At 37.6% G+C, this 15179-nt stretch overlaps 1 protein-coding gene across 2 annotated transcripts in view; it reads right to left on the minus strand.

Annotated features, from left to right (window-relative positions):
* Positions 1-6115: 6115 nt before the first annotated feature.
* Positions 6116-15179, minus strand: part of RAB30 (RAB30, member RAS oncogene family) — an 83183-nt gene continuing 74119 nt past the window's right edge. For both annotated transcript variants that reach the window (XM_036099726.2, XM_036099728.2), the window contains exon 5: positions 6116-15099. In XM_036099726.2, coding sequence (XP_035955619.1) covers positions 14849-15099 — 251 coding nt within the window. In that variant the 3' untranslated portion in view covers positions 6116-14848. The remainder of the gene's footprint in view (positions 15100-15179) is intronic.

A 15179-nucleotide genomic window follows, 5' to 3' on the forward strand; every position in this document is an offset into this window, starting at 1 on the left:
TAGGTGGTATTGGCTCAGTTTTAGAGAAGAGAAAACTGAGGCACAGGGATAAAGTAACTTGTTCAAGGTCATAATCAGTATATGGTAGAGCTAGAGTTCAAACAGGAATCACCTAAAACCATGCTCTTCCCACAAGTGCTAATGTCTACCCTGATATCAGTTCTCTGCTTCCTCCTTTGTAATAAAACCCCTATTTTACTAAGGGAGCAATATACTCTGTTGAAAGACTGTTTCTCGGCCTTCCTTGCAGGCCAAGTTCTGGCCAGAGAGCTATAAATAGAAGTGTTGCATGGTACTTCCAAGAAGTCTCCATGGAATGAAGGGATCAAGCCCTTCTTCCTCCTTCCTTCCCATTGCTGGGACAGGGACATGATGGCTAGGGCTCTAGCAGCCATCTTGGACAATACATTGTCTTGAAATTATAGAGGCCAGAGTTGAGAGAAACCCCACTGACAACACCATGAAACCACAGTACTAGCCCCAGGCTGCCAAGCTCTAGACTTATTTCACATGAGAAAAAGAAACCCTGTCTTGTTTTTTCTTTCTTTTTTTAATTGTATATAGCCAAGTAATCCTAACCAATATGCCACATGTATCAGTATTACACCTACATTTTGCCTTTCATAATTTTTTAAAGCTACCTAATTCTGTTCTCCATGACCCATTAATTAGTAAAAACAGCTATCTGTGGCTCTAGGTTGTTAGCATTAACTCTTAAAAAAAAAAAAAAAGGCCCCCCAGGGGCGCCTGGGTGGCTCAGTCCGTTAAGCGTCTGCCTTCAGCTCAGGTCATGATCCCAGAGTCCTGGGATCAAGCCCCGCATCGGGCTCCCTGCTTAGCCGAGAGTCTGCTTCTCCCTCTCCCTCTGCTGCTCCTCCTGCTTGTACACACTCTCTCTCTCTGTCAAATAAATAAAATCTTAAAAAAAAAAAAAAAAAGCCCCAAGTGAAGAGAACTAACATTTGTATGCCTCCTATGTGTTAGGTACTCATGTATATTATCTCACATTCTCACTGTCTCACTCTTATAACCTAGGTGCTCAGAGATCCTGCATTCCTTCCTGCTTGTTCATATGAAGTGTCTTGTGATGACTCAAAGTTAATTCTTCCCCTTGTGCACTCAGGGACACCTCTCCAGATACTGTCTTTCTCTCCTATATCATGAATCATTCCATCATCATTCCCATCAGCACTAATATATCCTGCTTTAAAAACGAAACTTTTTTTGCCTCACATTCCTCAACACCCCTTATTCAGCAAAAACTCCTTAAAAGAGTTTATTCCATAGTCACTGTCCTTTTCCTCTCTTCTTTCTCTCCTGAACTCATGCAAGGCATTCTTTCATCCCCATCACTCCACTAAAATAATAGTGTCACCAATGAATTTCATGTTACTAAATCCATGGTCATCTCCTACTCTTCATCTTTCTCAACGGATCAGCAGCATTTGACACAGTTGACCACAGCTCCTTGGAATATTTTCAGAACACTGCTCTTCTCCCTATTTCACTGGTCATACATTCTGTCGCCCTTGCTGGTTCTTGGTTCTTTCCTATCCCTAACTAAATGTTGGAGTGTCCCAGGGTTCAGTCCTCAGGTCTCCTCACTTACACTAACTTCTTTGATGATGTCAGTTTAAGGCTTTCAATACTATCTCTGTATTACTCACTCCCAAATTTCTATCTCCAGCCTAATGTCTCCCCAGATTTCAGGCACATATCTACAACTACCAACTTAATATCTCTTATTTGGATATCTAATAGACATCTCAAACTTAACACATCCTGAACCAAACTCCTGGTTCACCCTACCCACCAAAACTGCTCCTCCTGCAGTGTTTTTCATGTGAGCAAATGTCAAGGAAACACTCCCAGCAGCTTAAGCCAAAAACTTTGCAGTCATGCTTGACTCTTCTTTCTTTACATTTAAACCTTGAGCGAGACCTGTAGGCTCGATCTTTCAAGTACATACAGAATCCATGTTTAAGTATTTTTAAAAACTATTTAAAATTTATTAGATATTGGGGTGCCTGGGTGGCACAGTCGGTTCAGCCTCTGACTCTTGGTTTCAGCTCAGGTCATTATCTCAGGGTCGTGAGGTCGAGCCCTGAGATGGGCTCCACACTGAGCTCTGAGTCTGCTTGGATTCTTTCTCCCTCTGCCCCTCCTCTCCCCCCACGCTTGCTTGCTCACTCCACTCTGTCTAAAATAAATAAATCTTCAAAGAAAACTTTTTAGATATGATTATGATATTGTGATTGTTTTTGAAACACATATTTTAATTATACATATGGAAATATTTCTAGATGAAATTATATAATGTATGGGCCCTGCCTCAAAATAATATAGAATGGAGAAAATGAGTGGGAATATAGAAGAAACACGATTGACCATGAGCTGATGGTTGTTGAAGGTGGGTGATGTGTATGTACATGGAGGTTCATTATACTCTTCTACTTTACGTTTGGTATTTTCTATAATAAAAAATCCCATAATTCTCATCACGACCAAAAAAAAATGTTAACTATGTGTGTTTAGGATATTAACTAGGCTTATTGTGGTATTCATTTCACAATATCTACATATATCAAATATTATGTTGTATACCTGAAACTAATGTTATATGTCAATTATACCTCAATTGAAGAAAACAGTTAAATAGAGTATAGTCAGAATATGAACACTTCCCACAATCTCCACATCTACTCCTATGGCCCAAGTCATCTTCTTTTCCTGGATTATACCAATCATCTTCTAAATGGTTTCCTTGCTTCTACCTTTACCCTTATATAATCTACTCTTAACACAGCAGCAGTGTGGTCCTGTTAAAATATAAGTCAAATCACTATTCTACTCAAAACCTTCCAAAGGCTGCTATGATCCATATCACCACTCCCCTCAAACCTCATCTCCCCTTGACCCTCACTCATTCATTGTGCTTTAGCCATACTAGAATTCTCTCACCTTGAGGCCTTTATATTTTCTCTTCCCTCTGTCTCGAACACTTTCACCAAAATAGACACACCATTCCCTCTTTTCCTTCAGCTCTATTTTCAAATGACATTATCGTTGAGATCTCTCCTTAACCACCTTGTATAAAAGAGTGACACTCCACCATCACTGCTTCTCTCCCTTGCTCTGGTTTATTTTCTTCTCAGTAATTATCACCATCTGACATTACTATGTATTTCTTTATTTTCTATTCTTCCCATGCTATAATTTCCATTAAAGTAAGTTTTTATATTTTGTTCACTGCTGTAGTTTCAGTGACTAGAACACTTCTTGGCACATAGCAGGTGCTTGACAAATAATTGAAGCATTGAGATCCTCACTTTATAATGAGGAAAGCAAGATAAAAAGAGGCTAAGTAAACAAACTGAGGGTTGCTGGAGTGGGGGGTGGGGTGGGAGGGATGGGGTGACTGGGTGATGGACACTGGGGAGGGTATGTGCTCTGGTAAGCACTGTGAATTGTGCAAGACTGTTGAATCTCAGATCTGTACCTCTGAAACAAATAATGCAATATATGTTAAGAAAGAAAAAAAGAAGAAGAAGAATGTAGCAGGAGGGGAAGAATGAAGGGGGGAAATCGGAGGGGGAGAAGAACCATGAGAGACGATGGACTCTGAAAAACAAACTGAGGGTTCTAGAGGGGAGGGGGGTGGGAGGATGGGTTAGCCTGGTGATGGGTATTGAGGAGGGCACGTTCTGCATGGAGCACTGGGTGTTATGCACAAACAATGAATCATGGAACACTATATCTAAAACTAATGATGTAATGTATGGGGATTAACATAACAATAAAAAAATTAAAAAAAAAAAAGAGGCTAAGTAACTTGCCCCAAGCAATACAGATACTTTGACTTAAAGCTTTTCTAGTCTTCATTCCTCTTGTTTGGAATGCTTCCCATGTTCAAACCAGGGTCTTAACATTTATCTTCCATCAGAACTTGTGTACTTTCTACTCCAGCTGCAGAAAGTACTTCACAAGGTTACCATGAGGATCAAATGTGAATATGAGCATCATTAAACTTTGTAGAATGTCAGGCCACATATAGTTGTTAGTTCTTGTGGTTTCATCTCTAAGATCAAAGTCAGACTAGCCTGTTTCTTCAAGCTTATTTTTATCTAGATGTGAAAATATAACCATTTTCTAGGAAACCTGAATAAATTCCAAGTATGAAAATGTAGATAGGCTGTCTTATGTTAATAACATGTGGTTTCCTGCAAGTAAGTAATGGAAATAAGATATTTCAGTTATTGAAATATTCAGAGGTGAGCACCTGGCCAAAAGCACAAGCACATGACTGTGGTTTAAACATAGCTCCCAGTTTCATCTCTCAGCTGCAGATGTGTTTTGGGGTATATAGATAGCTTATATGAGGTACAGTCTGCCTGTTAGCAGATGTGGACTAATTGAGTCAATTAAGGATAGTTATCCTCAAAGTTTTTCAAAACACCACTTTCAGTTTGCCAAGGAATTCTGTACCTGAAGCATTACATTCCCCAAATGAGAAGCACAATGATCTAAGCATTTAGATATTTGGAGAATAAACCACATTCATACTTACAATGATCTGATTATTTGTACATGCACACGTATTTTAAAATCCTATTCAAATTTGCAATTTATCCCATTGAACTAATGGAAAAAAACGATGTTCAAGGTGAAATAACTTGTCCAAATTTCCTTAGTGGGAAAAAGCAAAATAGAATGAAAACACATAAGAGGGTTGCCTGGGTGGCTCAGTCATCAAGCATCTGCCTTCGGCTCAGGTCATGATCCCAAGGTCCTGGGTTCGAGTCCTGCATCGGGCTCCCTGCTCTGCGGGAGGCCTGCTTCTCCCTCTCCCACTCCCCCTGCTTGTGTTCCCTCTCTGCTGTCTCTCTGTCAAATAAAATAAATAAAATCTTAAAACACACACACACACACATGAGTCAAAATTTCTCCTCTAGCTAGTAGTGTTTGCCTCTCAAGCTTTGCAGTTGACAGCATACTAGGTCATATTAGAATGGTATGAAATTGTCATATCTGACTGGTTTTAACTTACAAATTTCATACGGTTCAAATTAATATTAATAATAGAATACTTAAAACAGCATGTATATTCAGGAGAGAAATTCAAAAACAAAACATCTTTTTAATGAAGGTGCTAAAATAGCAAAAATAAGAGTCTCATACCAACTGTAGAAAAGCTGTAATTAGATAATAACATAAAATTATAGTAAGTGATTTTGTAAAGCTCAATACTTTATAAACACTAAATGATAATGTCAAGTAAGATTACAGATTGCCTATGCTCAGAACACTTGTCAGGGAGCCCAAAATCAGGTTTGATTCTTTTATTATCCTCTTAACTCTACCATGTTCCATGACCCACTGTACTCACTCTTAATCCAAGACACTCATTTTTCAAGTGCATGTCCCAACACAGAGGATAAGAGGAAAGGATTGGAGAGGGGATGAATTTCAAGAAAAAGAACAAATACATGACTCCTGCCGTACATGTGGGGACAGATTCCTACACCTGCCCTATAGCATATGCTAGTAAATTGTGAATAAATGAATGGGTGAATGAACAAATACCTTTTTAGTGATAAGTAAGTAGTTTCATTCCTAATTGTGAAAGATAAGATCTTAAGTGATGTCTCTAAAGAATATAGAACCATATAATGTGTTTTAGATGAAGTGATCTTAAAGATATCTAATCTACTGTGTATTTTGTAGTTGAGAAAATAAAGGCTTGAAATTAAATGATTAGCCCAAAGTCACACAGCTTGTCCATGTCAGAACTGGGACTAGAATTTATGTCTCCTGCTTCTCAGTGTAATACTCCTTCCACTATATCTTCAGATAAAGCATCTTTCTTGCCATTAGAAATAATTAGCATGTAACTTTCATATCCTGAATGTAGCAGAGTAGCCTTATTTAGTATTATAATCAGAAGGCCTTAAAATTATTTAATCTAGTCCCTTATTATACAGAGGAGAGCCAATTAGAGCATAAACAAACTCAGGTGCCCAGATTCAGAGCACATTCCACCTCGTGCTGAAGGACATTCATGTACTTAAAGCTTATTTGCTTTTACCTACTTTGATGGCGTATGATACTCCACATGTGGGTAACAGGAAATGTTTATTTATATACAAGTACATGAGAAAGCAATTTCCATTCATCTTTTTAAAAAATTTTTACAAATAAAAAGTTATTAATACATTCATCCTTTGCACACAAAATACATTCTTTTTACTTTTACTCTCAGTATGAATTATTTCTTAATAAAAACTTAAGCTACAATGGACAGTCAGGTGGTTTGGCGATTTGACAATCTTTTTTCAAGATGGAAAATCCAAACTTTAAAGACAGTCAGTATGTAAAGGAAAGTATATATTAAAAGTGCTCCTTCATTGAATCCTAGAAGATTGAATGAGTACTCCTTTCCAACATGGTTTGTAGCTATCCCTTGAAACAATGCAGAGGACTTTAGAAATTCTCTATGTGATGACAGCTCAATTTCTACAAGACAAAACAGTCTTCATGAAATTGATTATCATATATAAATGGTAGGCTCATAGAAAGATTCCTATGGACATATTGGGAAGTTAGCCATTATTCAGGGTCCCCTAATTGACCAATTGACCTAAGATTGTAAGTTGCATTCTCCAAGTGGGATTTTAAGAGGTTCTGCTTAAGTGAACACAAATGATTTGTTAGACTAATCGCTTTTAAGAGAGATGTGAAAATATATACCCACACAGGAAACTTGTACACAAATGTCCATAGCAGCATTATTTATAACAACCCCCAAATGGAAACAACCCAAATGTTTATCAACTGATAAATGGACAAGTAAATTCTGGAATATACACACAATGGAATATTATTTAGCCATAAAAAGAATATTAATTCATGGTACAACGTGAAACTTGAAAACATTATGCTAAGTGAAAGAAGTCAGACACAGAAAACCACATATTGTATGAAATGTCTAAGATAGGCAAATCCACAGAAACAGAAAGTAGGTTAGTGGTTACCAGATGCTGGGGGAGAGGGTGGAGAAGTAATTGCTAATGAGTACAGAGTTTCTTTTGGGGATACTGAAAATGTTCTAGAGTTAGATAGTGGTGAGTGTTGTACAACTTTGTGAAAATACTAAAAACACCAAATTGAACACTTTAAAGGGGTGAATTGTGTGTGAATTATATCTTAATTCTAAAAAGAGGGATGCAACTTCATTAAAGAATTTTTCACGTTCCTGTTCCTGATGCCCCCTTTTTAATGCTGATTGAAGTTTTAGAGTGTTTTCAGCTAAGTGCACTCAGGTCATTATGGGCTTATATTTCTAACAGGCTTTTTATTAAACAACAAAATACATGACCACATAGGACAATACAGTGTGCTGCATATTAACATTTAAAACCAAGTATTATGCCTGTGTTGAATCAGATAGTTAGATTTTATATACTGGTGTATTCAGATATTACTGAGAGCCTATGCTTAAAACCAGCCAAATATTAATAACGGAGTTCATAAGATTTGATGATTAACATGTTTGTTAAAACTATGTGTATGTTAAAGGTCCATGTTTTAAAGGAAAGAGATAAGAAAAGGGGGGAAATCAGGGGTTCTCTAAGTCTTCATAAAACAGCTTCTCTAAATATTTTAACTAGCTGCTGAGAAGACCTCCAGAATGATATATTTTGCATTTTATTTCATCCCTACACTAAAAGTCATGCACTAAAGTATAGTAACAATATATGTGGGGCACAACTTCTTCCCTTTAGATGATCAAAAATCTCTTCTTAATCCTTTATTATTTGAAATTTTAAAAGCAGAGTTTTTTGGAAGAGTGTGCATGTGTGTTGCTGAAAACAGCAACTTTACTCACACACTTACATTTATGTAAGTGTATTTACATAAATACATTTATGTAGCTCCCTTACATATCATCAAAGGAGCTCCAGCCATCTGGTATGTCTAGAGGACACTTCAGTGAGCAGAAATTAGAAGCCAGCATTCCAGTCATTTGAAATTTTCCACAAAGGGACATGAAAGCCCCAACATGCCTTAAAGGGATAAGAGGATTAAAAAATTTTTTTAAATCAATTGACATTCATTGTCAAATAGCCTACAAGAAAGTTCCACTAGCATTCTGCAATTGTATAGGATAAGAGAATATTTCTAATGATTACATTCCAGAAAGCTATATGTTTAGCAGCTGTTTTTCAGAGGGCTTATCAAGTTTTGCTATTGTTATTTAATCCAGGCATAACTGTATAACCTTAAACAAAGCTGTGGACCATTCAACTAATGATAAATTATCCTAACAGACCAGATTCTTGTGTTATTCTGTACATGAGTTTTTGCTTTATTAGGCATTTGGTACTCCAATTTTTATTTCAGAATACAGTGCACATGTAGAAAGGGAAAGAAACCCTGCTAAATTTGGGTGTTGGTAATTACGTCCATCAAATATACGTCATCTACAAAATGAAATTCTAAAAGCAGATGACAAAACTAGGATTCATGACTCTATTTTTACCAAGAGGAGAAAACAACCACACAACCAGAATAATTCTTCAGAAGCACACTTTGTTATCAAGTATATAAGGAAGAAAAATACATGGATAATTGAAGAGTTAATCAACAGTAAGATTGTGATCTAAATCTGATACTAATAAGAAACTAAGAGTTTATAAATACCTAGTTTGACATTCCCCAAGAGAATAATGATTATCACCTTAATGAGCTTTTTCTGACTGTCGTTAAAGGAGAAAAATGAGGCAAAGGGCAATAATAAATGGCAAACATGGTCCCTTAAAAAGAAGATAGGATCAGCCCATTTTTCTTCCCATGGAGAATGGGCTCAAGAAGAAAGAGGTTCAAATTGCACTGTGAGGTATTTCAGTAATACAGTTAAGTTTCCTGATAATGAGGAGTTTGCAACCTGGAATTGCCCATTAGGAAAGAGTGCAAGAATACCTTTCCTGAAATATGTAAAGAAATAAAGAGACTCTTGGGTGAAGGTAATGGCCAAAGGCAGAAAGATGGATCAAATAAGTGACTTCCTTTTAAGGCCCTTTCAGAAATGGTGCTCTTTTCTTTGAAGTTGAGAGGGGTTCTTTGTTTTGTCCTAAGGATCTATACTTGTATCAGACCATCCAAAGTCTGCCCTTAATTAAGGAGAAAAGAACTAATATTTGACTGCCTACTGTTTACTGAGCACTGTCCTAACTTTCAATTTATCTTACCTAATTTTCACAATAATTCTGACAGGTATAATGAGTCTAGCTCATAGATGGGGAAACTGATGCTCAAGAGATTGTGCTTTGCATAAAGATACAGCTAATTCATGTACTAGGAGTACTAGGACTCCTCATATCTAACCTGGTGTTCCCCCTTCACACACCTCCCTACATCACTCCTTGAAGTGTTAAAGTTATAACCGATCAAGTATTCTATTAGGAACTAGGACACAACATCTCCAAAAATTCTGCTCTAATTCAAGGAATCAAAGAAAGTCTTACCCAAACTCAAGTGTTTCTCACCATACTGATGCAAGACCAATGACTTCTTATAAAGACTAATGAAAAGCCATCTATCAGCTTAACAGGGATGCAAGTTATTTTGCAGGTGGAATCATGTGGTCATGGGCTTTATTAGTAAGTGTTGCTTATAGTTATCTCTGATTTCTGAAAACCCATGTTTTGTTACTTTTTCTACATGAAGAAATTTGGCTTTGGTTCTATTAAAATAATTTGCAGAACATGTTTTTTCGAGAGAATCAAACCAACTAACGAAATGTCATTTGAGATTCTGCCAAAATAGATCTTAGGGTCTGCTTTATGCCATTAACGCCCCAGTCCATCTCTAATGGAAGCTGCAAAACTTCATGTTGGTCCATTTATGGGATCTTTAACTGAAGATTCTGTTCTGCTAAAAAGGCCTGGTCTGAAATCCTGGATACCAGTTATTCACTAAACTGAGCATGTTTGGCAAGTAACAAAAACATAATTTCCATGATTTTATGTAACTTCTATTAAAATAATACCTTTTCTTCTTTTTAACTCAAGAGCCAGTTTGTGATTTGAACTGGACATCAGTGAATGGACTGACAAAGCAATTCCAGCCTAGGCCACAATGACAAGCCAGTCTCTTAGCCAAACAACATGTAACCAACCTCCTTCCAGGAGGATTGGCAGAATAGCAACACCTTTAAAACAAACAAACAAACAAAAAAAACAAAAAAAACCTACATTAGCTGTAGGTCAACAGATATTTAACTGAACATGTGAGAGGCAAAGTGCTACAACATAAGTTAATAGGTCATCTAGTCGAACCTCCAACCAATGCTGAGATCCTTTCCACATCATATAGCGTCTGCTTGATGGTTACTATTACCTAAGGCAGCTCCTTCCATGGTGAGCCACCTTTTTGAGAAAATTCTCCCTGACACAGAGCCCAAATCTGTGGCCCTATGGCCTTTAATCAGTGGACCTCATTCCACCCCTCTGAACCAGAGTCTTGCACTAATTCACTAATTGTATTCCTCTCTCTTTCCCAGGCTAAATCTCCCCAAATCCTTCAAATATTCTTCAAATGTCATAAATTTTAAATTCCTTCACCATCTTTGTTATGCTTCAATTTGTTTTTAATTTCAAAGGATAGCTCCCAAAGATGACTTAGGAAAGAAGATGAAGTGTCATCTCCTTTGTTCCAAGGTTACTATATCAATTAGCTGTTTGAAGGGATGATAATTTCTTAATTCAGTATGCTTTCTACCTAGTGTGATGAATGTAAGGGAAGGCAGCTTTCCTTTTAAACACAAATACACTCATGGAACAGAAATGAAATTCGAAAAGAAGAAAGAAAAGAGCACATCCCCCTCTTATCCCAAAATTAGTGCTCAACCAGATTGCTTGTGTGGAGTACTGTTCGTCTGAACAATAAGATACACATCTTTTCACTGGTTTTGAATTTCTAGTTAAGTCTCAAAAGTATTATAGTTGCTTTAAGATGCATCTGTCAGGACCATGGTTGAGGAAAGTAAGTAACCAGTTGCAGTTAAAAAAAAAAAAAAAAAGTCTAGAGAAAACAAAGGGCAAACCCTAAAAGCTCTTCCAGAAGCTAATGGGGCAGTATTCCCTAAAGTACGGATGGCTATGAAATGTAGAGTTCTGGAGGCTTAAGAAATAGAAAATGTCTATCTTTAGAGCCATTGGTTTGATATGTGGGTAAAAAAATGAAAGTTTTTTTCTGGTTATAAGATGATATCTTACTTACGTGGCTTGGTTTATAAAAAAAGACGTTTTCACTTTAGTCAGAAGAGCAATTCAAAATCACTTGCAACTGGTATCTATTCAAAATGATTCATTAACTGAAATTTGATGCTGAATCTGGAAGAATTATGGAATAGCCGAGAAGATAAATGAGGCAAATCATTGACCTAACACTGGAAATCACCAGTGTCCTCCAAAGGTATCATTCATGAATAGAATCCAGTCCTCTGTTAAATTCTGCCTCCTCTCTCCAACAAATCTAAATTGCTTAAAACAAATAATCCTAATCCAAATATATTATTTTGGCCAGTGGTTTTTACCCTTCTTTCAGAAATTGACACATTGCCAAATCAATCCATTTGACTTTCATTTCTAGTTACACTCTTGCCACTTTACTCAGGAAGAGATGGTAACATGAAATGAGTAGAAAAGATAGGGAAAAAGAAAGGCCAGGAACGCTAATGGCCTAATCTAATCTGCAGAAAGGACAATTGGCCCTGCATAATCAAAATTAAATATAAATACAATAGAAATAACAAAAGCATATAAACAAATAAAAAGCCTTGTATAGGTAAAGGAAAAAGCACAAAATCCTATGAGGACACAGTCTACACAAAGCCATAATAAAATACCATTAATGTCAGCGAGCTATATGATTTCACAGATTCTCCCAAACCTGACTCTATGACATAAATATGCATTTTCATTGGAAATGGAGAAGTTTTGCCATATATTTAGTAACTTTATTAAAAGAAGAAAAAAATGGAAGCAGACACGGACTCAGTGTGAGGCAGATCAAGCCAAACTGAATTATGAGAAAGCAACTCTCTTTTTCATCCACCATGAAGTAAGAATTCATTTTTATTTAAGAAGGCTCATCTTAGCAAATGTTGCCATGGCAATAACCACCAGTAAGCAAACCAGTGAGTTTAGTTCCTGGTCTAGGTTAAGATGACCACATTTAATTAGTATCCTTTCTCAAGTTCTATTTGAGAAATTTCCATGTGACCAGCAAAGCTCCACTCAGCACTAAGTCATTTATTCAACTAATATTTATGGAGCACCTACAATATGGTCAGGGATTGTTCTGAAACTAGAGATGTATCAGTAAATAAGTGTCCATAAGGCCTAATCTGGAATTCATACAACTAAGGCGGGGAGAAAAGCTCTAAATTCCCATATATCTCTGCTGATGGGCCACAGATGGGTGACTGTACCTTACGGAGAGGCTGCGAGGAGTAACAGTGAAGGAAGGGACCAAGAGCAGAACTTTCTAATCCCCTACGAGTATGGCCTATTCCCTAGGGCTCTAGGGAATAAAAATTTCAGAATGCAAGAGCAATTCTAGAAGCTGTTGTTCTACGACTAAATTTGTCCAACCTGACAGTCCACGTTCACAAAGCAGCTTTAGTTTCAACATGCTTGCTGCTGTGGAGACAAAGTTAGGTCATGATATGGGATATTGGATTTTTGCCCTAAATGAAAGACAATAAATCTAAACCTATGGACATTTCCTCACAGTTTAAACAGAGAAATTCTTCTTCCCACCTTGATCAACTTGTTTTCTGAAAACTTTTATAGTTGCTGGCTTAGTGGAGAAACAGGGAGGGAAAAGCAACAATTATTATAAATGATTTTGGTTGGTGTTTATTAAAATGATTTTTCTTTCCTGCAGAAACAGATTCAAAATAAAAGCAATTCAAACTACTACGATCTCTTTCTCTCACCCATAGGATCAGGACAAACACAGTGAAGCCAACCAAAAGTATCAATCCCTTACACAATGTGTGTAATCTGTATACAAGAGATGAGTCACTCTGAAATCTGCGAGAGGAACACTGGAAATGCTTTATCGATGTCGTGTCTCTATGCGCCTCATTTCTTTAAAATTAAACAGCTTTCAAACATCAACATATCAGGACCGAGACTGCCACCATCTACAACAGAACTGCCTATCCTGCCCTTATTCCATGACGCATCCCTCAGCGATGCCAAGCGGCAAGCTACAGAAACATCCGACAGCATCAACAGCGTACAGGTTTAATTATTTCCCCAATTTGCATTTATATCAGTGAACAGATTGGAAGGCATCAAAGTATGGCACTAAAGAAATTAGTAACACGTATCCAGCAGCACATCTTCCATTTCGAGTCTTGTTTTAAAATTGGCTAAGTAAAGGCATATACACCTCCATTTGAATTGGAGATTTGCAGTAACACATGCATATAAAGGGAGGGAGGAAAAGAGAGGAAAGAATGGGGAGACAGGAGAGAAAGGAAAAGAAAAGGAAATAGGAAAGAATGTATGGTCGTGAGTCTGAGAGTAATATCACTACATGAAGGAGGTGACAAATGCCAGCTCCACCTGCTTCCCCAAGCAGAATTTTTCTAAGGTTACTGAAGATACAAAAATGGTTCATGAGACTTTTCATCTGTTGCTATTGTCACTTGTCATACCAAAAACATGTACAAAATTCTAAGCCTTGGCCTGTCCAGGATGGATAGTACCAGGAAGTAAAAGATGTCACCTGCTATTGAGGACTGTGCTCTGCTTAGAACTCTGCATCGCAGTCCATTCATCCACAGTATTTTGGTCAGATCAGGTCTGTTTTCTCATACTACTCGTGATGTCTTAGAGCTAGTCTTTTATATTAGAATATCACCAGCCATTTTTTTTTCATTTTTTCTAACGTTTTCATTTACTTAAAGGGCTGGACAGATGAGAGAATAGAAGAAGAAAATGGTAGAGATTTAGAGGGGAAAGAACATGAAAGGAAAAGTATTTTATTTTCCAACAAATCCACCCTAGAAAAGGTAGTAATGAGACTTTGAGAAAGAGTGTTGATTCATGGACTTCCCTCATTTTTTTTTTTATTTCAATGTAATACATTTAAGGACATCAATGTACTAAAATGTTTGGTCTGTGAAAGAGTGGACTCATTAGCACCAAAAGGAGTCATGGAGCTTATATATATTATTAAACCAATGATGGTTACTGTTGGTCATGGGAAAAGGTTTCATTTCATTTTTACATCGCAAAGTTCTTGAAAGTGCCTGTGGACAAGAGAAATAACACTTTTCAACGTCTCCATAGAGTCATCGACACACACCCCAGAGGCAGTACTTGGCCTTCCCAGTTTGGGTTTATCTGGTAGACAAGAAAGCCAGGGCCCCCAGAAGCCCTAAAGCACAGCCCCCACATGCACCCACTGACGTGCAGGAGGGATCTCCCTACGGTACATTTTCCCCTGGACTGTTCAGGAATGCGCTTTTACTTGCTTTTTTTTTTTTTAAAAAAAAGAACAAAAGCAACATGCTCTGCAGATCATGGAGCGCCTAGTGCAATTTTCTCCTTGCTCCAACTCCTGACTGCAAAAGGGTGAAACCATTATATGTTCTGCTAATGCTGGCCTGTGGACAAAACCTCTGGGCTGCCATGCTTTGTAAGCCCGGATCCCACAGGAGTCAGAAGGTCTGAGAGCGGGAGCCATAGTCATCACCAGACCTCCCCCAGCAATTTGGGGGCCCATCGGGGCAGCTGCTGATTCCTCTCGCTTCTCCTTGCCTCAGCCTTTAGTTGAAATTACAACAAGTCAAATAGCTAATGCTTTTCCCTTCTCCGGGTAAGGGCGAGGATACATTGTTCACAAGTGTGTTCTGTCTGGCTTCACTGATGAGGCGGCACGCTAAGTCAAGGAATAGTTTCTCCACGTTATCTGATTCCTTGGCTGAGGTCTCCAGGTAATACATGTCCTGAGCTTCTGAGAATTCTTCAGCTCTCTGCTGGGAGACCTCTCTCCTTTCAGCCAGATCAATCTTGTTGCCTAGAACAGGGATAAATCAAAGAAGGAAACATCATTGGACTTTGTACAGGCTCGGAAGCATCAAAATTCAATTTCATATC

Source organism: Halichoerus grypus, chromosome 11, assembly GCF_964656455.1.
Source record: "Halichoerus grypus chromosome 11, mHalGry1.hap1.1, whole genome shotgun sequence".
NCBI classification, from domain to species: Eukaryota; Metazoa; Chordata; class Mammalia; order Carnivora; family Phocidae; genus Halichoerus; species Halichoerus grypus.